The sequence below is a fragment of the Tiliqua scincoides genome, chromosome 6 (genome assembly GCF_035046505.1).
Source record: "Tiliqua scincoides isolate rTilSci1 chromosome 6, rTilSci1.hap2, whole genome shotgun sequence".
NCBI lineage: Eukaryota > Metazoa > Chordata > Lepidosauria > Squamata > Scincidae > Tiliqua > Tiliqua scincoides.
In genome coordinates this window covers 59,081,506-59,103,901 of record NC_089826.1, presented here as the reverse complement: position 1 = coordinate 59,103,901, position 22,396 = coordinate 59,081,506, and the positions used below count along the sequence as shown (strand labels likewise).

Here is a 22,396-nt window from a genome sequence, read left to right as displayed (position 1 = left end):
TAACCCCTGATGTCAGTGCTTTCCAGCACTGGCATAGCAGTGCCAATGGGACATGTGCTGCATCCTGCAGTTGGGTGTCACTCACGGAGGCCTCCTCAAAGTAAGGGACTGTTTGTTCCCTTACCTCAGAGCTGCACTGCCCTTATGTCAGTGCTGGAAAGCACTGACATAAGGGGTTAGGGTTGCACCCAATGAGTCCAGGAATAGTCCTCTGATGCAGTAGACATCCCCACTGCCCAGCTTTTGCACCTGCAATGGGACAAAAATTGGCCCTCTGCTACCAATCAAAGACAAATCTCAAATGACTGAATCAGAAATGCTAAGTACAAATGCTGTCATGCAGTGATTTCAGTTGTGTTTTTCAGTAACTTGCCTGAACTGTGAGGCTCAAACAAAATGTTCAGAATATGCCCGGGTAGAAAAAAAAAGTCCACAATACACCAGTCTGGAGGCAAAAGTATATTTCAAAGCCCTGAGGTCCTTTCAGATGAATTCCCTCTGGTACATTTCCTCTGATACACTGAAAAGGACAATTCTGTTATCATACCCTTGGCAGTATTACTACTCTGGCATTATGACACCCTGGAGATTTCTGCATGCCAGAAAAATATCCAACTCCTCTGTATTTACTATATAACTGAGGCTTTATAATTTTACTTAGATCCTTTTACCAGGAACCAACTGCTAAAAGTTTGAGGATGAAAGTTCTAGGGAATTTTTTTTAAAGCAACCATTAATGTGATGAGATGTCCCACAGTTCAAGAGAACGTATTTTATTTCAGAGTGCTGTCACTCAGAAGAACTCTATGGAGCAGATAAAATGGATCAAAGTGTCTCCTTTTTTAAACTTTCACATGGTATTTTAAGCAGTAATTGTAAATTATAATTTATGGCCAACAAAAATTCTTTTATTAGAGTACATAGTCAATGGGAAGCCTTTTGGGAGAGCCTTGAAGGAACCTCAATAAGTTGCCTGGAAATACAGGGCCCCCATACCAGCTGATCCCGTATCCACTGTTTTGCTTATCCACAGATGTGGCCCCCCACACCACCCCGGAGACAAGGGCAGCTGCGTTCCCCTTGCCTCTGGAGGCTCTGAACCCGCAGAGGCTGCATGCGTCTGCCTGTGGCCTTTGTGGGCCTCAGAGTGGCCTTTGTGGGCCTCAGAGTGGCCGTTGTGGGCCTCAGAGTGGCCGTTGTGGGCCTCAGAGTGGCCGTTTAGCCTGAAAATAGTCACTTCTGGGTTTTTTTGTAAAACTGGAAGTGACTTTTTTCAACCTAAATGGCCATTCTGAGGCCTGCAGAGGACACAGGTGGATGCTCATGGCCTATGCGGGCTCAGAAGACCCTCCAGAGGCAAGGGGAACACAGCTCCCCTCTGGAGGGTGGGGGGTGTCCCTGATATCCATGGTTTCAGCTATCTGTGGGGGAGGGTTCCAGAATGGAACTCCCGCAGATACCAGGGCATGTCTGTACCTCATTTCAGAACTCACACCTTCTAGAAAACATGATTACTTACTTGTATTGTGGTTGGTTTGGTTGTTGTTGGTTTTGTTAGGATTACTAAAGCTGGTTTAGACATTATTTAAAGGGGTAGGGGTAAAAAATCTCTATCTGGTAAGTCTTACAGCCCCATTCTAACTAAAACACCCAGTGCCAATGCAGATGTGCGAATAGAGCATGTGCCGCATCCTCTAGTGAGGATGCAGTTGCCAAGGTCACCTCATGGTATGGGAACTTTCATTCCCTTACCCTGGGGCAAACCTCTGCTGCCCAGGTAGGTCTCCTTGGATCTATGCCAGCTGTTTTGTTGGTGCAGTACAGAGGAAAGTAAATGAGGGGAAAGGGCATGGGGATAGGATCCTGGTGCACGCTGGTGCTTCTGGGATCCATCCTTGTTTTGTCTCCCACCTGCTCTCTTTCTTGCCCAGCCATTTCCCCATTCCTCTAAGCCCCTGGCCCCACTGCCAACTTGCCAGCAGGATGTCTCTTTGCCAGCCTCTATGTGGCATATAACATGTCATATATAGATGTGCATATCACATCTGCCATTGGGCTCACATTTCCACTGGTGAACATAAGAACATAAGAACAGCCCCACTGGATCAGGCCATAGGCCCATCTAGTCCAGCTTCCTGTATCTCACAGCGGCCCACCAAATGCCCAGGGAGCACACCAGATAACAAGAGACCTCATCCTGGTGCCCTCTCTTACATCTGGCTTTCTGACATAACCCATTTCTAAAATCAGGAGGTTGCACATACACATCATGGCTTGTACCCCATAATGGATTTTTCCTCCAGAAACTTGTCCAATCCCCTTTTAAAGGCGTCTAGGCTAGACGCCAGCACCACATCCTGCGGCAAGGAGTTCCACAGACCGACCACACGCTGAGTAAAGAAATATTTTCTTTTGTCTGTCCTAACCCGCCCAACACTCAATTTTAGTGGATGTCCCCTGGTTCTGGTATTATGTGAGAGTGTAAAGAGCATCTCCCTATCCACTTTGTCCATCCCCTGCATAATTTTGTATGTCTCAATCATGTCCCCACTCAGGCGTCTCTTTTCTAGGCTGAAGAGGCCCAAACGCCGTAGCCTTTCCTCATAAGGAAGGTGCCCCAGCCCCTTAATCATCTTAGTCACTCTCTTTTGCACCTTTTCCATTTCCACTATGTCTTTTTTGAGATGCAGCGACCAGAACTGGACACAATACTCCAGGTGTGGCCTTACCATCGATTTGTACAACGGCATTATAATACTAGCCGTTTTGTTCTCAATACCCTTCCTAATGATCCCAAGCATAGAATTGGCCTTCACTGCCGCTGCACATTGGGTCGACACTTTCATCGACCTGTCCACCACCACCCCAAGATCTCTCTCCCGATCTGTCACAGACATCTCAGAACCCATCAGCCTATATCTAAAGTTTTGATTTTTTGCCCCAATGTGCATGACTTTACACTTACTGACATTGAAGCGCATCTGCCATTTTGCTGCCCATTCTGCCAGTCTGGAGAGATCCTTCTGGAGCTCCTCACAATCACTTCTGGACTTCACCACTCGGAAAAGTTTGGTGTCGTCTGCAAACTTAGCCACTTCACTGCTCAACCCTGTCTCCAGGTCATTTATGAAGAGGTTGAAAAGCACCGGTCCCAGGACAGATCCTTGGGGCACACCGCTTTTCACCTCTCTCCATTGTGAAAATTGCCCATTGACACCCACTCTCTGCTTCCTGGCCTCCAACCAGTTCTCAATCCATGAGAGGACCTGTCCTCTAATTCCCTGACTGTGGAGTTTTTTCAGTAGCCTTTGGTGAGGGACCGTGTCAAACGCCTTCTGAAAGTCCAGATATATAATGTCCACGGGTTCTCCCAAATCCACATGCCTACTGACCTTTTCAAAGAATTCTATAAGGTTCGTGAGGCAAGACTTACCCTTACAGAAGCCATGCTGACTCTCCCTCAGCAAGGCCTGTTCATCTATGTGTTTTGAGATCCTATCTTTGATGAGGCATTCCACCATCTTACCCGGTATGGATGTTAGGCTGACCGGCCTATAGTTTCCCGGGTCCCCCCTCTTTCCCTTTTTAAAAATAGGCGTGACATTTGCTATCCTCCAATCTTCTGGCACCGTAGCCGTTTTGAGGGACAAGTTGCATACCTTAGTCAAGAGATCTGCAACTTCATTCTTCAATTCCTTAATAACTCTTGGGTGGATGCCATCAGGGCCCGGTGACTTATTGATCTTTAATTTATCAATGAGGTCTGAAACATCTTCTCTTTTAACCTCTATCTGACTTAACTCCTCTGTCAGGAGGGGCCGTTCGGGCAGCGGTATCTGCCCGAGGTCTTCTGCAGTGAAGACAGATGCAAAGAACTCATTTAATTTCTCTGCCATCTCTAAGTCTCCTTTTATCTCCCCTTTCCCTCCCTCACCATCCAGAGGGCCAACCGCTTCTCTGGCGGGTTTCCTGCTTCTAACATATTTGAAGAAGCTTTTATTATTCCCCTTAATGTTGCTGGCCATGCATTCCTCATAGTCTCGCTTGGCCTCCAGTATCACCTTTTTACATTTCTTTTGCCACAGTTTATGTTCCTTTTTATTCTCCTCATTAGGGCAAGACTTCCATTTACGGAAGGAAGGTTCCTTGCCCTTCACAGCCTCTCTAACTTGGCTGGTTAGCCATGCGGGCACCCTCCTGGATTTGGTCGAGCCCTTCTTTCTTTGCGGTATACACCTCTGCTGGGCCTCTATTACTGTTGTTTTAAGCAGCCTCCATGCACTCTGGAGAGACTGGACTCTTTTTACCCTCCCTCTCAACCTCCTTCTAACCAGCCTCCTCATTTGGGGGAAGTCTGCCCGTCGGAAGTCAAGGGTTTTTGTTAGAGATTTACCTGGTATTCTTCCCCCAACATGCATGTCAAAATGGATCGCAGCATGATCACTGTTCCCCAATGGCTCAGTAACGTTTACATCTCTAACCAGGTCCTGCATACCGCACAATATTAAATCCAGAGTCACCTGTCCTCTGGTGGGCTCCGTGACTAGCTGCTCTAAGCCACAGTTCATTTAGCACGTCAAGAAATCCGGTTTCCTTATCGTGACCAGAACACAAATTGACCCAGTCAATATGAGGATAATTGAAGTCCCCCATGATTACAACCCTGTCCCTCCTTGTCACCTCCCTGATCTGTTTCCTCATTTCAAGGTTCCCATCCGATTTCTGGTCTGGAGGACGATAGCACGCCCCCAGTATTACATCGCTGCACAAGCCTGGTAATTTAACCCACAGAGATTCTACAGTGGAGTCGGACCCACCTTCAATCTCTACTTTGCTGGATTCTATCCCTTCCTTAACATAAAGGGCCACCCCACCTCCAACACGCCCCTGCCTGTCCCTCCTGTAGAGTTTATAGCCCGGGATTGCGGTATCCCACTGATTCTCCGCATTCCACCAGGTTTCCGTTATGCCCACTATGTCAATGTTTTCCCTTGTCACCAGACATTCCAGTTCTCCCACCTTTGCTCGTAGACTTCGGGCATTCGCATAAAAGCATTTGTACACGGAATGCCCTAGGATGGGCTGCTTATTCGCTCCTTTGTCCCCGCATCCTCTCATTGTGCCAAACCGTCTATCATATCCCATCACGCTACCTTTGCCAATTTCTTCTCCTACCCTGCCTTTGTCTTGTTGTTCTCTAACCTCCCCATCCTCATCCCATAGGGATGAGGAGTCCCGAACCGGATGCCCCTCGGCTCCTGTCGGCCTTCCCCCAGGGATCAGTTTAAAAGCTGCTCTGCCACCTTTTTAATGTTATGCGCCAGCAGTCTGGTTTCATTCTGGTTCAAGTGGAGCCCGTCCCTCTTGTACAGGCCCCGCTTGTCCCAAAACGTTCCCCAATGCCTAACAAATCTAAACCCCTCCTCCCTACACCACCGTCTCATCCACGCATTGAGACCCCTGATCTCCGCCTGCCTAGCTGGCCCTGCACGTGGAACAGGTAGCACTTCAGAGAACGCTACCTTTGAGGTCCTGGCTTTCAGCTTCCTTCTTCTTTCAGTTGGACCCTTAGGTAGGGATTGGGGCCTTAGTCATATACATACAGATCCTTTCTCCACCCAGTTGTGGAAATGAAGTAACATCAGATCCAAGCTGTAGTTGTGTATTTATTTTATTATGGCGTTTTCATGATTCTGCAACCCAATACCACCATTTCAAGGGCAGATTGGGGATTCAGGAAAACACCATGATAAAAAGAGAAAACAAAAGGTGACTCAGTAATCAAATACAGGTTGTGCCTTGTTATCCACTGGGGTTCTGTTCCCAAACCCCCAGTGGATTAAAGAAAATTGCATACCAAATAAGTGGAAAAAATAGCTTTAAAGACTCATTTCCAGGTTTCTTGCTCCTCCACTGTTGCCCCAGAATGTATTGTATAGATGCTGCACCGCATTAAGCCACTATATGGGGTGAATAATGGAATCTAATCGAATGAAATTATTCGATTAGATGCCAGTATTCACCCTAGCTGCAAAAGATGGGTAATTTATGCAGAGAAAAGAACAGCATCTTCTGGGTGCTTTCCAAGTTCTTACTGTGTAGTGTTACACACAACAAAACTGATTGAACTAAAGTGATTTCTGTCTTTTGTTTGAGGCCAACTAACCAACCAGATAGGTGAAATGAAGGAAAACTATCTGTGGTGAGCCATAGCTGGAAGAAAGTATCTGATTATGAAAAAGCCTAGAGAATGTTTGAGAACCAGAAGGAGAAAAGTAGTGAGGTGAGAAGCTAGGCCAAGAGAGAAGAAAAAGTACTGGTGAAAATAGAAGCTATGATTGGTTGAATGCAGTGGTGAGCTACACAAACCACTACTGGAGCAAAGAGGTGGGTGGCAGAGTTAGTTTGGGGAAGGATCATAGCTGGTTCAGGGGGCTGGAGGTGGTTCAGGTGAGAATCTCCGTATCAGTGGGGCATGCTGAGAGCCTACCTTCCTGGCCTTCCTGGAGACCCCTAGGAGTCTCCTTGGATTTACTCCATTAAAAGAGCTGCCTTAGATTCAAGGCAACCCATTGGAGACCAGGAAGCCTACAGAGGGCCTCTGACAGGGGCACTGCATGGTCTGGGCTGGCAGGAGATAGGATTCAGCTGTAAAGTTAACTTTGTGGTTGCTATGTTTATTAGTTCAGACAGCACAATTTATTTATTTGCTGGCAGTCCTAAGAATCTTATATTGGCTAAAATATTTAAATTTAGTTTTGATGTGGAGTTAAATATTTAGCTCACATTTTATTTTCATTTTGGTCTACAGTTATCATTTTGGCATAATTTTGACATCTATATGAAGCTGCTTGGAGGAATTGTTTGACAAGTGGAAGTGTTACTTTATCACTCTGTTAATGGTATTTAGATCTACATTTTCGTTTTATCTGAAATAGGTGCTTTTCAGGATGCATCTCTCTCTCTCTCTCTCTCTCTCGCTCGCTGTGTTTTTAATAGATTCATTTCAAGGAAAGTACTACTGATTTAATGTGATATTTACTTCCTCTTTACAGCTGCAATCCAGCACACACTTTCCTTGGAGAAAGTTGCATTGAACTCAATGGGACTTACTTCTGAGTAGGCATGCATAGGATTGTGCTATATTCCTGAATAGGAGATGCATATCTGTGTAATGGGTGTACACCTGTTTTCCTACATAAAAATATCTTCCCAGTGTTCTATGTACCTATGTTGTTTTGTAGTTGTCCAATTCGCTATTATTAATAGCAAACATGTTGTGAAATCTGAAAAAATGTATTTATAATACATTTATAGTACAATACTCTATTGTGTGGTCCTATCTCGAAATACCTATCTCGAAAATAAGCCGCCCTGGGTCCCTTTGGGGAGAAGGGTGGTGTATAAATAAAGTTTATTATTATTATTTATTACCTTGCAATATCTTAGCTCTTGGCCCTATGAACAGCTTCTTTCCTCCTCCTCCCCCGCCCTTCCCTCTAGGAATCCCTGGATTCAGTGGCCCCTTTACCAGGAGCTTCATTATTCATGCAGAGCAGTCAGGTTTCTTTGCCTTGATTTAAAAAATTGCAGTGGGAATAATTTACGGATGGTGTCCATCATTAGCGAAATAGCAGGTGTAGGTTCGAGGAGACCCAATGACAACCAGGTGGGCTATGCAGAAGTAAGTAAAGAAGATTTTTACTTACCTCTCCCAGGCTATCTGGTTGTTCCCCACTGTAGCATGCAGTGTGTGCTCTAGCAGTACAGATCCACTACATAGGATGGTGGGGGATACAACTGGGACACTAGTGCACTTGTGGAGTTTCTTATAACAATTAAAAGTAATACTTGTTTTTGGATGACTGTTCATAGTGAATATAAGATGCAGGAAGCTATATTTGGCTCTTGATCATGGGTACTTGTATAAACAATATAGGTACATTTAAAAAAAAAGACACAGGTACACCCTTTCACATGTTATAGGAAATGGTGTTGGTAAAGATGATATATAGACATAATCTTTTAATTCCTCTAATATGAAAAAGTGTGAGTCTGTCCTAACAAGGAAGGAGCTTCATTTTCCATGCAGGGGGGTCAAGTTTCTTTGCATTGTTCAAAAAAACTGCAGTGGGGATCATTTCCGGATGGAGTCCATCACTGGAGATAATTTTGCCACTGGTGAATGACAACAATTTCAGGACACAACTCTGCATATGTCTAAGTTTGAAAGGTAGCCTTTATAATAACATCTAACAGCAGCAGAACAGGAATGCTAGACTGCAGAATATGTTTTGAAAGAGTAGCCTAAGACTCATTTGGCACAAAAAATGCATAGAACCTAAAATTACAAGCATTGCTTTAAGAGATTGCAGTGTGGCAACAGACCTGCCCCAGCACTGCTTACAGTAGAATTTGCCTGATGTGACTAACGTCTGGTTGGTTAGCAGCTACTCTACATCTGTCCAATAGCTTGGGATGGACCAGCTTGGCTGTAAACCTAGTCTGGCACATCACATTGTGTCTCTCATTAGGCAGCTGCAAATCCCCCTCACGCAGGCTCTAGGTTCTATACTCAACAAGGCCGAGTGACTGAAATGGCTCTTCAACCAGAAACTAATTATTCAGTTCATGAAGCATATTGCTGTAAATCCTCCTTAAGATGCAAAAAAGGCAGGCATATAAACCACTTGATGCTGAATAAAATCTTTCCTTAAAACCTCGCAGAAGCCATTAAAGTACATTCAGAAGCCCTCGGCTATCTCCCTAATGGGATTACAACAGCCAAACAATAACTACAAGAAATGTGGGGAGAAATTACTGTTAGAAATAAAACACTGGGGTCTCTACAATCCACTGTCAGTGTGCTAAAGATGCCAGCTGTCCCCAGCAGACACATTTGTTCTGGAAATGTATTTCCTGTCTCTTTCATCCCCCACCTGGTCCCAACTCATAAGCTGAAAGACAGGATTACTGGGTACATAAATATACTTAAACCTTATTTACTGAGAGTTGGTTAAAAAAACAAAGCACACCAGATTTCAAAGTCATATACCTCAAGCTAAGAAAAAATTAGCCTTAATTCTCAGTCATGTTTATCATTGTTGGTCATTCCCATCAAGCTTATATAGCAAATACTGAAAACTATACGTGCCCTCGATTGGCCACATTTTAATCAATTTGGCAAGTTCTGTCTTGGCACTGTGGAGGATCAATGAAAGTTTGGCAGGAACATCAGATTTGGTGAATTTCAAATCCTCACATTAATTCTTACGATTCTGTTTTGTTGTTGTCTGGAAGAAGAATGCTAAAACCATGATGCCTCACAAAGCTCCTGTAAACTGATAAAATATTTTACAAGCTTAGCTTATGTCCAACAGCTATGCATTTATTCCCACTGGACAAGGATTTCCACTTGCTGTTAAGTCGGGATTTTACTATTCTAGCAAAAGAAAGGACATTTATAACTCATGAAGAATTCGAAGTGCATTCACTGCCCCTGGCTGAATAATTGCTCATCATTATGTTTCTGTGCGCTCTTGGCTGGGCCTAAAAAAAGATGCACAGTGTGCAGTAGAATATCTCAAATGTGCACTAATGTGTTGGAATTATGCCCACTATCAGAATTCTGCTTGCAAATGATGACAAAAGTCCCTTTCAGGTGCCAGCAGTTTGCTGCAACCTACCACTACCCTTGTTTAGGGATCTTTTTTTTTTAGTTCATCTTCAGTCCAAGATATAATGTTCAGCTAGGCTGTGGGAGCAGGCAGACATCTTTATGGCTACTAGTATTGGCTCATTCCCCAGCTGTATTATTCTTCAGCTGTATTAATTAATCATTGTAGGCTGCATCCCTATTGACACTTTCTTGAGAATATGCCCCATTGAATGCAATGGGACTTACTTCTGAGAGACATGCTTATTGCGCCGCTGGACACTGCGCCGCTGGAAACTGTTTATGAGCTCTTTCATCCCAAATATTTCAACTTTCACTCAGGTGATTTATAAAACTCAGAGTTCATTCATGTGAATGCAGTTTTTTATAAGCATTGGTTTTCATTTCGTTTTTGACAAATGTTTTCAGTATACAATAAAAAAAATAGGTCAATGTCCTTAAAATACTTCTGAAGTAACCAATATTGATGTATGCTTTTGTGTACCACAGAGATTGCCACAATCCCTTTCAATAATGTAATCCTGGGGTGTAATCCAGAAACACAAGTTCCTTGATAATGGAACATTCCACTCATGCAAAGGCAGGTAGCATTCACGGAAGCACTACTTGTAACCTCTTCTGATGAAAAATAAATACATTTAGAGAGGATGCCATAACAATCTCAAGATGCCATGAAATCTTTATAAATTTTCCCTATCTGTTCTGTACAGGGGGGACCTCATATCTGTGGACAGCAGTGGATTTACTTAGCCGCGGATCAGGCCAGGCCCCCCCCCCCAGCTCATGCACTTCTGTGCTTTGCTACCCTTGTCTCCAGTTGGTTGGTTGGCAGGCAACCTTCAGTCTCGAAAGACTATGGTATAAGCCTATAGCACCCAGTATTCCCAGGCGGTCTCCCATCCAAGTACTAACCAGGGCTGACCCTGCTTAGCTTCCAAGATCAGACAAGATCAGGCATGTGCAGGGTAGGCCTGTCTCCGGAGGGGTCTCTGAACTCAGCAGAGGGCAAGGACATCCTCCCCAGTCTCTGCCAAGTTCAGACTGAGCTCTGTAGATTTAAAAAACACTACTTCTGGTTTCACTGAGAAACTGAAAGTGACACTTTTTAAATGTTACTTCAGGTCTCACAGTGAAACCGGAAGTGAAGTTTTTAATGCCTTAAGGCAGTGGTTCTCAAACTTTTAGCACCTAGACCCACTTTTTAGAATGAGAATCTGTCGGGACCCACTGGAAACGGTATCATGACCAGAAGCAATGTCATCAAGCAGGAAAATTTTCAATAATCCTAGGCTGCAATTCTACTCACACTTACCCAGGAGTAAGTCTCATTTACTATCACTGTTAAAACCATAGTAGCCTGTTAAAAGTATAAGTCCGTAACATTTCCCCAAATACAGTCACATACAATGGTAGCATCAAGTCTAATACATTAAAAATAAAATATTGAAATGAATGGGGACCCACCTGAAATTGGCTTGCGAGCAACCTAGTGGGTCCCGACCTGCAGTTTGAGAAACACTGCCTTAAGGCATTAAAAATGTCATTTTTGGTTTCTCCATGAAACCAGAAGTAGTGCTTTTTTAAACTATAGAACTGGTTCTGAGCTTGGCAGAAGCAAGGGATGGATGTCCTCAGCTTCTGCTGAGCTCAGAGGTCCCTCCAGAGGCAAGGGGAGCTTTGCTCTTCTGGAGGGAGAGTGTGGTCCCCTGGGATGGGTGTTCACCTGTATTCATGGTTTCAGCTATCCATGGGGGTTCTAGAATGGAACCCCCGCAATTAAGGGGGCATGCCTGTACTACAGATTCAAAATCTTTTCTTTTTTTTTTAAATCTGAGAGCCCAAACACTGGAAATGATGTAACCAACCAATTCTGTGCGGTACACAGGACCTGGTTAGAGATGTAAACATTACTGAGCCATTCGGGAACAGTGATCATGCTGCGATCCGTTTTGACGTGCACGTTGGGGGAAGAATACCAGGCAAACCTCTAACAGAAACCCTTGACTTCCGACGGGCAGACTTCCCTCAAATGAGGAGGCTGGTTAGAAGGAGGTTGAAAGGGAGGGTAAAAAGAGTCCAATCTCTCCAGAGTGCATGGAGGCTGCTTAAAACAACAGTAATAGAGGCCCAGCAGAGGTGTATACCGCAAAGAAAGAAGGGTTCCACTAAATCCAGGAGGGTGCCCGCATGGCTAACCAGCCAAGTTAGAGAGGCTGTGAAGGGCAAGGAAGCTTCCTTCCGTAAATGGAAGTCTTGCCCTAATGAGGAGAATAAAAAGGAACATAAACTGTGGCAAAAGAAATGTAAGAAAGTGATATGGGAGGCCAAGCGAGACTATGAGGAACGCATGGTCAGCAACATTAAGGGGAACAATAAAAGCTTCTTCAAATATGTTAGAAGCAGGAAACCCGCCAGAGAAGCGGTTGGCCCTCTGGATGGTGAGGGAGGGAAAGGGGAGATAAAAGGAGACCTAGAGATGGCAGAGAAATTAAATGAGTTCTTTGCATCTGTCTTCACGGCAGAAGACCTCGGGCAGATACCGCTGCCCGAACGGCCCCTCCTGACCGAGGAGTTAAGTCAGATAGAAGTTAAAAGAGAAGATGTTTCAGACCTCATTGATAAATTAAAGATCAATAAGTCACGGGGCCCTGATGGCATCCACCCAAGGGTTATTAAGGAATTGAAGAATGAAGTTGCAGATCTCTTGACTAAGGTATGCAACTTGTCCCTCAAAACGGCCATGGTGCCAGAAGATTGGAGGATAGCAAATGTCACGCCTATTTTTAAAAAGGGAAAGAGGGGGGACCCGGGAAACTATAGGCCGGTCAGCCTAACATCCATACCGGGTAAGATGGTGGAATGCCTCATCAAAGATAGGATCTCAAAACACATAGACGAACAGGCCTTGCTGAGGTAGAGTCAGCATGGCTTCTGTAAGGGTAAGTCTTGCCTCACGAACCTTATAGAATTCTTTGAAAAGGTCAACAGGCATGTGGATGCGGGAGAACCTGTGGACATTATATATCTGGACTTTCAGAAGGCGTTTGACACGGTCCCTCACCAAAGGCTACTGAAAAAACTCCACAGTCAGGGAATTAGAGGGCAGGTCCTCTCGTGGACTGAGAACTGGTTGGAGGCCAGGAAGCAGAGAGTGGGTGTCAATGGGCAATTTTCACAATGGAGAGAGGTGAAAAGCGGTGTGCCCCAAGGATCTGTCCTGGGACCGGTGCTTTTCAACCTCTTCATAAATGACCTGGAGACAGGGTTGAGCAGTGAAGTGGCTAAGTTTGCAGACGACACCAAACTTTTCCGAGTGGTAAAGACCAGAAGTGATTGTGAGGAGCTCCAGAAGGATCTCTCCAGACTGGCAGAATGGGCAGCAAAATGGCAGATGCGCTTCAATGTCAGTAAGTGTAAAGTCATGCACAATGGGGCAAAAAATCAAAACTTTAGATATAGGCTGATGGGTTCTGAGATGTCTGTGACAGATCAGGAGAGAGATCTTGGGGTGGTGGTGGACAGGTCGATGAAAGTGTCGACCCAATGTGCGGCGGCAGTGAAGAAGGCCAATTCTATGCTTGGGATCATTAGGAAGGGTATTGAGAACAAAATGGCTAGTATTATAATGCCGTTGTACAAATCGATGGTAAGGCCACACCTGGAGTATTGTGTCCAGTTCTGGTCGCCGCATCTCAAAAAAGACATAGTGGAAATGGAAAAGGTGCAAAAGAGAGCGACTAAGATGATTACGGGGCTGGGGCACCTTCCTTATGAGGAAAGGCTACGGCGTTTGGGCCTCTTCAGCCTAGAAAAGAGACGCTTGAGGGGGGACATGATTGAGACATACAAAATTATGCAGGGGATGGACAGAGTGGATAGGGAGATGCTCTTTACACTCTCACATAATACCAGAACCAGGGGACATCCACTAAAATTGAGTGTTGGGCGGGTTAGGACAGACAAAAGAAAATATTTATTTACTCAGCGTGTGGTCGGTCTGTGGAACTCCTTGCCACAGGATGTGGTGCTGGCATCTAGCCTAGGCGCCTTTAAAAGGGGATTGGATGAGTTTCTGGAGGAAAAATCCATTATGGGGTACAAGCTATGATGAGTATGCGCAACCTCCTGATTTTAGGAATGGGTTAAGTCAGAATCCCAGCTGTAGGGGAGGGCACCAGGATGGGTCTCTTGTTATCTGGTGTGCTCCCTGGGCATTTGGTGGGCCGCTGTGAGATATAGGAAGCTGGATTAGATGGGCCTATGGCCTGATCCAGTGGGGCTGTTCTTATGTTCTTCAGGATGTTAGGATTTATACCTACTGAAAACTGGAGTTTATTGTAGTAACTAAAGCTAAGCTTAGCTTCACCACAGAAACATATGAAAGCTAATTTGGCTAACACAAGTCTTGAATACAAGCTTGGTGCCATCTAATATTTACTTGTGTAAAGGGCAGGCGCAAGTTAGATTCCTGCAGAAAGCATCTGTCAAGCTAATCAATTCAAAACAAAGTTGTGAATGGGTTTGGAAACTTACTTTGTAATCAGTTACTTAGCCTTGGTGCACAAATCAGCTGTATAGTAATCACCAGTTTCAAATTACCATGAGTTCATCAAGTTAAACATACCCAGAAAGTAGCATATAATATTTCCTGGTACTTACTCAAAAAACGTGGTCCACCCAGTCTCATCACTTTTAGTTGCCAGGAGTCCGCTGTTGCCATGATACGTAAATAAGACTAACTCCTGTCCTTGGGCTGTCATGCTTTTCAAGCATCCATTGGTGCCTATAGTTAACCAGATGACTTGATTGTCAGGAGACACCACCCTCACTGGCATCCGGTTGGGATCCCGCCTAATACGAAGGGTATTTCCATTGCTATCTGTCACTGCAGTAATATCGTTGTCATTACTGTAGCTAAAATTGTAGAGATAGTCTCCTGTGACTAAGCTCATAGTGTACTCGTGAGTCCCATTGACATCAAAGATATAGAGTTCTTGATCAGTTGGAGAGGCTACTTCATAAAAGTTCAACGAGTTCAGTAACGGTTTGTTTGTTGACACAGCTCGTATTCGAATATTTCCAAGATCTGCAATGTATAACGTTCCATCAGGTGATACAGCTAACGAAGATGGGGCATTAAGTTTGGCATCTTTAGCATAGCCATCACCATTTTGGTAGCAGTCACAGTTAACGTCGTTTTTGCAATCACACTCGGAAGGTATTCCAGCCACTAATGAGATCTCTCCATCAGTTGTGACCTGTCTTATTCTGTTAATCTTCTTTTCATCCGTTTCTGTAATGTAAAGTACCCCATTATAAGACACTGAAATAGCAGTGGCTGATTCTAAGGTGGTCTGTACTGCATGTTTCCCCACTGTGTACTCCACTCCAGGAACTTGGCAATGCATTGGTCTCCCAGCAGCAATGCGGACCTGTCGATTTTCAGTAATCTGAAGAACTATGTTGTTATCCAATACGTATATGGAATTATCCATTGGGTTGATGGCTAAATCTGTAGGCCACTCCAGGCGCACCTTTGCAAAGGAAAGACACTTTATTAGAAAAGTAGTTAGCTTGGCCTTAGTAAAGCTGATTTTCTGATTGAACTGAATATGAGTTCTAGGTATTACTTTTGGAACAGTTCTGGACATTTAAGTAGTTACATAAAAGGACACAGATGAAAGAAAATTCAGCAGTATAAATTAATGCACCTAAAATGAAGACGAAAAACTAGAATTATGGCCTAATCCTACAATGGCCTTATGCTGCCACAACCAGCGTTCCGGCGTCTTTATAGCTGTTGCAAAATGCAACACACTATATAGCACAGCCAAGGCCACTGCTGCAAGCATTGAGCTGCTGTGCCCACACGCCAGGATCCATCCTTGTCCCCCAGTGCCAGTAAGTCAGTGTGGGGGGGGCATGGGAGGAGACTGAGACAGGGAGGGGACAGACAGAGGCTGGGAATGGGGAAGGGTTTTACAGCAGCGGCACTGCCAGTACCCTAGCCCACTTGGATTTGTGCTAACTATATGGCTGGTGCAGGACTGAGTAGACCCAGTGGGGTTGTGAAGGCTTACCCCAGTGCAAGGGAATAAATGTTCCCTTACCTTGAGGAGGCCTTCATAGGTTGAAACTCCCTCATGGGATGCAGCACGTGCCCCACTGGCGCAGCTGCATCTGCACATGGGGAGTTAAGTAGGATTGGGCTGTCCTAAAGGAAAAGGAAAATAAATGTTTATACACACTATACCCCGTCTTACATAGCATGATTTATATTTATTCTCCATTGATTCCAACAGGACTGACCCCGATCCATCCAGCTAAAATTAATTATGACGAAGTCCCATAGACAGAAATGAGACTTAGGGTGCAATCCTAACCAACTTTCCAGCACTGGCATAGCTCTGCCAGTGGGGAGTGTGCTGCATCCTGCAGTTGGGGAGGGCAGTCACAGAGGCCTCCTCAAGGTAAGGCAATGTTTGTTCCCTTACCTCGGAGTTGCATTGCCCTTACCTTGGTGCTGGAAAATGAGTTAGAATTACACCCATAATTCAGTTGTGATAACATGTTCCATGGGTTTAACGGGACTTAAGCCATGACCAGTTTCTGCTGGATTACAACCCGTTTCAATCTGGGTGACATTTTGCACTTAGAAATATTTGAACTGGATGTTAAATAGTAAGTCAATTATAAAGGCAGGATCCAATTCCAGTACAAAACATATTGTTCTTCTCTCAGAGCAAAAATCTTTTCACTGCCAAGTAAAACTGCTAGAATTAAATACAAAAAAATTCTCTAATGTTTAAATAAAATGTGGCATCCAAAATAGCAGATGGGAAGCATTAGTTGAAGTTTATATTTTAAAAAAAACATCAGTACATTTTTCTAATATATTTGCTGTATTTTTATTGTACTGTTTCTTGAGAAAATACATGGTTATCCACCACATTGTGCAGAAAACAATGCTTTCTATATGTTTAGTGTCAAAATGGACAGAAAAGGGCATTTTTAATTCTATAATATTGATCTTTTCCTAAACATCTGCATTTCTAAACACAGACTGCTATGATTTCCATGTTCAAAATACCTGACTAATATGCATGCTGGTATCACACGTTAAAGGTCGAGCTGAAGTCAGGTCATTAGAGCCAAGTAAAGTTGATATTATTCCATTCTGGTCCACTTTTCTGATCATAGTCCCATCAACAAAGTAGATCAATCCATTCTTGTCTATTGCCACTCCTGGGGTTGAAAGAAAAAAGAGCTTGATTTCCCTTCATTACAATGTACATGTTTTCCTGCCCAATTTGTTCACCAGTTTTTTCCCCCCTCTAGTTTCTCGCAATATTGAATAGGTCTGAGGATCTGGACAGAAACTATGTATTTTAAAGATTACACACAACATTACAAAGAATAACTAGCTAAAATTTACTGTATAGATTTATGATGCTTTACCAGATGCAGCGAGTACATCAAAACAGCAGGTATAAAAGTAAAACACTGTGCTTGTTGGTTGCAATCTGTCAAGCACTGTGCATAAGCAATTCATTTCAAAAGAGCTTATGGACTGCATCCTTTGCAATTCGCTTGATATAATGTTTTCATAGCATGTGAAGAATATTTGTAATGTGTGACAATATTTGGTGAATGCTCAAAGTTTAAAAAAAAATTAAACTTCACTTTTTCTTACAGTTTTTCTTTTGGATGGCTTTGCACGCCCCAAACGGAAGTATTTTGGAAACACAGGACTGAATAAAAAATGAGACCGCATTAAATGCAATGACATGTAGCCTGAACTGCATCTCCTCTCCATAAATAGACAGTTTTCTTCACCTTTTGGACTCATGAGAGTTGCTTCCACAGCTTTGCCACCATCACCACATCTTGCTTCATCAAATGGAAGGCACTGCTCTCCGGTCCCTGCTACCACATCAGCATTTTTTGTCAGGTCCTTTGCCCCAGTGAGTGACTTTGGACGATAAATCCTTCGTGTGTTTGTGTCAGAAACATACAGTTCTCCTGTGACCGGGTCAGTTGCAAGGTAATATCTATGAGCTGGATTACTGCTGCAAAAAGGAAAACAATGTATTTCAGCATAAAGTACATTACACAACATGCCCAAGTTGCTTCTCACATTGTACAAGATCAAACTCTGAATTGGGGGAGTGAGTAATAGAAAGAAGACAAAGCAAGTAACTCTTCATTATAAAGTCACGGTGAACACAGATGTTATCCGAAGTATGATGAAAATGATTTTAATACACACTTCAGGAGGTCTGTTGTCACTTGAAGCCCTCAGAGTTGTGCAAGGCCCCAATCAAATCAACTAAGCACAATATGCCTCCTTTTGCAAACTGTATGACAGCGAGAGCAAATGAAAACAGGCTTTTGAGTGGAGTGTTCTCTCATCACAGGGCAATGGAATGAATTCACTCTGGGTTCATTTTAACTCTGATTCTGTGATCTTAGTTTTGAGAAGTTGCTTCCAAATAAATAATTTCACTGTTTGGTTCAGATCCATTCAAGGTACAGGATCTGTTTTTTCAAATTGCTCTTTGCTGAAATCCTATACACCAGTGCTTCCCAAACCCCTATAAGGGAGTTGGGAGCACTGTAAGTGTGTGTGGGGAGGGGCCTATGGCAGCAACACAATCCCCTGGATTGCGCTGCTGCTGGGGATGGAAGCAGATTTTTATTTAAAAAAAAAACTTACCTCCAGCTAGCACGGGAGTCCTGAAGGGTCCAGGGGAGTTGATCTGGGAAGCCCTCTGAAAGGCTCCTGGCACATCCAAGCAGATAAAAAAGAAAAAGGGGGCACTTTTGGTTCTGTGATGAAAACTGGAAGTGCCCTTTTTTCTTTTTTTAAAAATATGTTTGGAGGCACGGGGAGCCCTGCGGACAACTCTCCAGACCCCTCAGGACTCCAGCGCTGCTTGAAGGTAAGTAAAAAAATCTCCTCCTGTCCCCAGGAGCAGCATGATCCTGGGAATTGAATCTCTGCCTTCTCCCTCCCTGCGCCTTAAAGGCAGGGATAAGTGCTTCCCCAGCTGGTGGGTCATGACCTACCAGTTTGGGAACCACTGCTATACACAGTTACCTAGGATTAAGTCCTACTGAAATCTATTGACTTGAATAAACATGCATAGGCTCATGTCAGTTCATCAATTTGCTGATCCTTTGTTGACTGTGAGGTCCTTTTTAAAGAATACACATTTATATTTCTTTGTGTGAACAGCACTAGGGACCAATTCTATTTGATTATTGGGTTGGCTGCTGGTGCAGTAGCCTCTTCACTGCTGCAGAGTGCATCCACCAGTGCGAGGCCCAGAAGGCCACATGCTGCTGTCAGTGGCCTGCAGATCAGAGATCAATGGACCCTGGCCAGAAGAGAGGTAAGTTCAGGGGTGGGACAGGGGAAGATATTTGCAGCTCTGCTGCATACTACACCCCCTTCTGTTTCGGACACACCCTTAGAAGGTTCTCAGAGCTACACCAGCAGATGAGCTACTGCAGTGGTTCTCAAACTGGTGGGTCGCGACCCACCAGTTCGTATAAAGGTTCCCCTGTCCCTTTAAGGGGCAGGGGAAGGGGAGAAGCAGGGAAACAATTCCCAGCATCGCATCCGTTTGGGGGGACAACAGGGGGTGCTTGTGACTTACTTTCAGAAGGCAGGACTACAGCACGCTGCAGGAGGTATGGGGAGCCCTATACAGCGCTCCCTGAGGCTTGGAACTTTCACTGAAAGTGGGCGCAAAGCGCCTCCTGCAAAATAGAAGTGCTTTGCGCCCACTTTCTCTGAACATTCCAAGCCTCGGGGACCGCTGTGCAGGGCTCCCCGCACCTGCTGCAGCCCTGCCTTCTGAAAGTAATTCACAAGCACCCCCCTCGCTCCCCTTAGCAGTGCGATCCTGGGGATTGCGTTGCTGCCCTAGCCCCTCCCCCACAAAGACTTACTGAGGGAGTAAAGCTCCCTCAGAGTTTGAGAACCACTGAGCTTGTGTAGTTTCAGGAGTTTCAGGAGTTTCAAAGGTGACCAGGAAGCAGCAGAAGAGATAAGTAAAAATTGTTCCATTAGCTGTCCTAGCTGGCCTGATCTCCAGCCAATCAACAGGATGCAACGGAGGCTGTACCAGCAGTCAAGGATAGAATTGGGCTGTTAATTAAACAAAGCTATACACCTAAACCCGTTTGGGATAATCCTTAAGGCATTTAGGCTCCAATCGAAACTAGGCATTCCACAAGTGGAAGTGCAGTTGCAACATCGCGAAAAGAGGCTAGCAGTGCACACGGCTGGCAGTCATGCACACACTAACAGAGGAACTGCCCACTGCCAAGTGCTGGTAAAGTTGGCATTGGGGCTAAGTGATGGGACAAATGGAGGAGTGTCTGGGCAGGCAGGAGATAGAATGGAGTAGGTGGGTGGATCCTGGCAGCACTGGCTTACACCAGGATCATATCCCTGTTCATCCCCCCATTCCCTGTCCCTTGCTGTCCTCAGTTTTGTGCCAGCAGAATGGCTGGCACACATCCAAGGAGACCCATTCTTTACCTCAAGGAGACATCTGGGACTGACCTCCCCCACACAGGATGCAGACTCCTGAAAATGTCCAAGTGCCTGCACCTTGCCTGAAAACATCCTATATGTCTTCCAGGTCATTGTGCTTCCGAAGGCATCTGGTGGCCTACTGTATGATACAGGAAGCTGGGCTAGATCCTAGGCCTGATCCAGCAAGGTTCCTCTTACGTTTTTATTTGCATAACTCAGCAATTTCACACCCTCAAGGAAAAAGAAGTTTCTTGGACTTCTGATTGTAGCCAAAGATTCTTTCCCATTCATATACAAAGCCTGGTCATATGTCCATTTGTTGTCCAAGCTCTTACACAACAAAGGTGTAACAATCCACTTTTTGGCTCTACCCACTCCAGCATCTCACCCGTTTCCCAGTCTCCTAAATCCATTATTTTGACCTATTCACAAAAGAATTTCTCATCCCAATTCCTAAGAACTAGGGATGGCGCATTAAGGGTCATCAATGACCAACATATTAGGTAAGATTGAGCCCAAACTCTCAAAAGAATTACATGTTGGACTGTGGTCAGAAGACTGGCCTAGACCCCAAAAGAGAGCATTCTCCTTCCATCTAACTTGGTCTGTCTGATGATTACTCACTTGTGCCCAGTTAAACATTCCTATCTCCTCAGCAATCCTGGAATATTTGCACCACTCCAAATTCTGAGGACATGTAACCAACTCTTTGCTGCTTTTCCTACTTCCCTTCTTCCTCTGTGCCTCTTGCACTGAATGGAAAAGCTGAACATCAGCATCTGCTGAGTTGCCTCTCAAGACCGCAAGTATCTCACCAAAGGCTACTGAAAAAACTCCCACAGTCAGGGAATTAGAGGACAGGTCCTCTCGTGGACTGAGAACTGGTTGGAGGCCAGGAAACAGAGAGTGGGTGTCAATGGGCAATTTTCACAATGGAGAGAGGTGAAAAGCGGTGTGCCCCAAGGATCTGTCCTGGAACTGGTGCTTTTCAACCTCTTCATAAATGACCTGGAGACAGGGTTGAGCAGTGAGGTTGCAAAGTTTGCGGACGACACCAAGCTTTTCTGAGTGGCGAAGACCAGAAGTGATTGTGAGGAGCTCCAGAAGGATCTCTCCAGACTGGCAGAATGGGCAGCAAAATGGCAGATGCGCTTCAATGTCAGTAAGTGTAAAGTCATGCACATTGGGGCAAAAAATCAAAACTTTAGATATAGGCTGATGGGTTCTGAGCTGTCTGTGACAGATCAGGAGAGAAATCTTGGGGTGGTGGTGGTCGATGAAAGTGTCGACCCAATGTACGGCGGCAGTGAAGAAGGCCAATTCTATGCTTGAGATCATTAGGAAGGGTATTGAGAACAAAACAGCTAATATTATAATGCCGTTGTACAAATCGATGGTAAGGCTACACCTGGAGTACTGTGTCCAGTTCTGGTCGCCGCATCTCAAAAAAGGCATAGTGGAAATGGAAAAGGTGCAAAAGAGAGTGACTAAGATGATTATGGGGCTGGGGCACCTTCCTTATGAGGAAAGGCTACGGCGTTTGGGCCTCTTCAGCCTAGAAAAGAGACGTCTCAGGGGGGACATGATTGAGACATACAAAATTATGCAGGGGATGGACAGAGTGGATAGGGAGATGCTTTTTACACTCTCACATAATACCAGAACCAGGGGACATCCACTAAAATTGAGTGTTGGGCGGGTTAGGACAGACAGAAGAAAATATTTCTTTACTCAGCGTGTGGTTGGTCTGTGGAACTCCTTGCCACAGGATGTGGTGATGGCGTCTAGCCTAGACGCCTTTAAAAGGGGATTGGACAAGTTTCTGGAGGAAAAATCCATTATGGGGTACAAGCCATGATGTGTATGCGCAACCTCCTGATTTTAGAAATGGGTTATTTCAGAATGCCAGATGCAAGGGAGGGCACCAGGATGAAGTCTCTTGTTATCTGGTGTGCTCCCTGGGGCATTTGCTGGGCCGCTGTCAGATACAGGAAGCTGGACTGGATGGGCCTATGGCCTGATCCAGTGGGGCTGTTCTTATGTTCTTATGTATCTTATTAGTTTGTGTGCTCCCTAAGGCATCTGATGGGCCGCTATGAGATACAGGAAGCTGAACTAGATGGGCCCTGGACCTGATCCAGCAGGAATCTTATGTTCTAATGTACTGTTCT

General features: G+C 44.7%; 1 protein-coding gene across 8 annotated transcripts in view; it reads right to left on the bottom strand.

Moving 5' to 3' along the window:
- The window catches only part of TENM3 (teneurin transmembrane protein 3), a 398,700-nt gene that overhangs the window by 25,144 nt on the left and 351,160 nt on the right, over positions 1-22,396 (bottom strand). For 5 of the 8 annotated variants that reach the window (XM_066632787.1, XM_066632788.1, XM_066632789.1 and 2 more), the window contains 3 exons: positions 17,513-17,745; positions 16,767-16,921; positions 14,336-15,210 (listed from right to left, as the gene is read on the bottom strand). In XM_066632787.1, the coding sequence (XP_066488884.1) occupies positions 14,336-15,210; positions 16,767-16,921; positions 17,513-17,745 (1,263 nt within the window). The remainder of the gene's footprint in view (positions 1-14,335; positions 15,211-16,766; positions 16,922-17,512; positions 17,746-22,396) is intronic. The other 3 variants (XM_066632790.1, XM_066632791.1, XM_066632794.1) reach the window with 1 other exon arrangement.